Source organism: Lygodium microphyllum, chromosome 19 (assembly GCF_053477565.2).
Source record: "Lygodium microphyllum isolate KBCC chromosome 19, Lygodium_microphyllum_v1.1.10, whole genome shotgun sequence".
NCBI lineage: Eukaryota > Viridiplantae > Streptophyta > Polypodiopsida > Schizaeales > Lygodiaceae > Lygodium > Lygodium microphyllum.
The window spans coordinates 35037555-35039372 of record NC_141153.1 but is presented as its reverse complement, the minus strand read 5'-3'; the positions used below and the strand labels follow the sequence as shown (position 1 = coordinate 35039372).

The window sequence follows — 1818 nt, the reverse complement described above, 5'->3', positions numbered from 1 at the left end:
TACTCATTTTCTGTGGGGATTTTATTTTTGCGGGCTTTCATTTTCGTTCTTTTCTAATCAATCTCTTTTTTTCGAGCTTTTTCGTGCAACATATCCATTCTGCATATAAATAGTCTTACTTAAGGAATACAACACGTTGCATTTACATGAACACACATCAAGAAAACAAAACTAACGGAAAACTAGTAAAATATATTCGTGTCAAATAGTCGCAAGGTACACTCTTCCTAAAAACAAATCAAAGATCCCAATGCATGTAATCTCTTAGACAAAATCGAGCATAGTCACATGACGAAGTGTATAATAAATATATAAAAGTAGTAACAAAATGAAATGTCTAGAGTCTCTCGAAAAAAAAAACACACACTCTCTCAGCATGGTACCGGTCCACACACTATGGTGGACAAACACTCCCCATAGAGCACATCATCTATTTCTAGACACATGCAATGTCTCATCTCCTCTGCATTGGCCCGCGCCAAACCACCACACCCCGCAAACACATCCAAAACATAGTCGCAGCGCTTCGTAAATGTAGCTAGTAACCACCTAACCATATCACCAATCACATATCACCAATCAAGATATGGAATCTTTGCGGCCATGCAAGTAAAAACAATGAAAATACCATACAAGGTAACCTGAGAGCAAAAACATGCAAGACTACTTACCGATAGAAAAGATGAGAGCTCTTTGCTCCGCCTCTGACAATGACACCATCAACGTCCATGGGAAAGACACAATCATCCATCATGTGGCTACGATACGCTGGAAACAATCTCTCTGAAATCTTCTCCCCAGCCTCTCTATCGTAGCAAGGCACAACATGACCAGCACGATGCCAAAGACACAGAGTAAGATCAAGTACCTATTCACGAGTGGAAATAGAATAAGTGATCCATGTTTTTATTTAAAGCATGTAACACAAACTTTATTTAGAACATACAACCATACGTTCAACGTATCCAACTTTGTTATCTTACCGCCTCTCTAGTAACGGGATGTCGATAAGCCTTGGAGTCACACATGAGTGTCCAAGTGTGGTGAAGAACAAGCCCCACTCTTGTTGCATCCGTAATAAACTCACCTATATGCTCTGCTAAGCACATAGTGACTAAGAATCCCTCGTTAGCCAAATACTCGCGAGCAAGGTCCATACAACCCATAACTAGACCCTTTGAGAACGTGTTCCACTTGGGAATAGTCATGCCCTCTACAAACAACATTGGCATTATGATATATGAGAAGTGAGTTTGATGTAAACCTTGTGTGATAGAAAGCATAACTTACCCAATGGGATGGGACCTAGAGCATCCACAAGCAAGCTCGTAGGAAAATCCGCAAATATCAATCGAGCCACCTGTTGACATGGAACTCCATCTTTGCTATAAAGATGCATCTTTTGTGTTGCAAAAAACTTGTTGATGCTATACACAAAACAACATAGTCATTAATGCAAAGTAAACGATGATGCAATGCTATATGCAACATGTAAATTGATGTTCTTGCAATATGTAGTTGTCCTGTCTACCTATCAAGGGCAAATCTATCAATTTGGGTCACATCCACTAATAGAGCATTGACATATGTTTGATACTGGAACCCTACAACAATTATTTCAAAGTAATTTATTTTTAATAATCATACACGACTATCTTCATGGGCGACCAATAAAGCACATGAATTTCAAGTTAATATAAGACTTCTCACCTACTAAACGGGTCATAGGTTGCCTCTCCCAATTCTCTCGACCAAGAGATGAATCTACAACAAAGGAGGTGGTGGGCGCCATAGAGGACTCTGGCACATTTTTTCTCC

General features: G+C 39.5%; 1 protein-coding gene across 1 annotated transcript; it reads right to left on the bottom strand.

Moving 5' to 3' along the window:
* Window positions 1–371: 371 nt before the first annotated feature.
* LOC148019732 (uncharacterized) lies at window positions 372–1208 on the bottom strand. The gene is made up of 3 exons (XM_087700966.1): window positions 984–1208; window positions 672–868; window positions 372–549 (listed from the first exon to the last, which is right to left on the bottom strand). The coding sequence occupies exons 1-3, from the start codon at window positions 1206–1208 to the stop codon at window positions 372–374; spliced, it is 600 nt and encodes a 199-aa protein (XP_087557092.1).
* Between the last annotated feature and the right edge of the window lie 610 nt (window positions 1209–1818).

Bases quoted from the DNA above. Each gene is read 5' to 3' on its own strand.
- LOC148019732 (XM_087700966.1), bottom strand. From the start codon at position 1,208: ATGACTATTCCCAAGTGGAACACGTTCTCAAAGGGTCTAGTTATGGGT. The intron at 869-983 runs GTAAGATAACAA...ACTCGTGAATAG, and splicing joins ATCCCGTTACTAGAGAGGCG to GTACTTGATCTTACTCTGTG. The intron at 550-671 runs GTAAGTAGTCTT...TGATATGGTTAG, and splicing joins AGCTCTCATCTTTTCTATCG to GTGGTTACTAGCTACATTTA.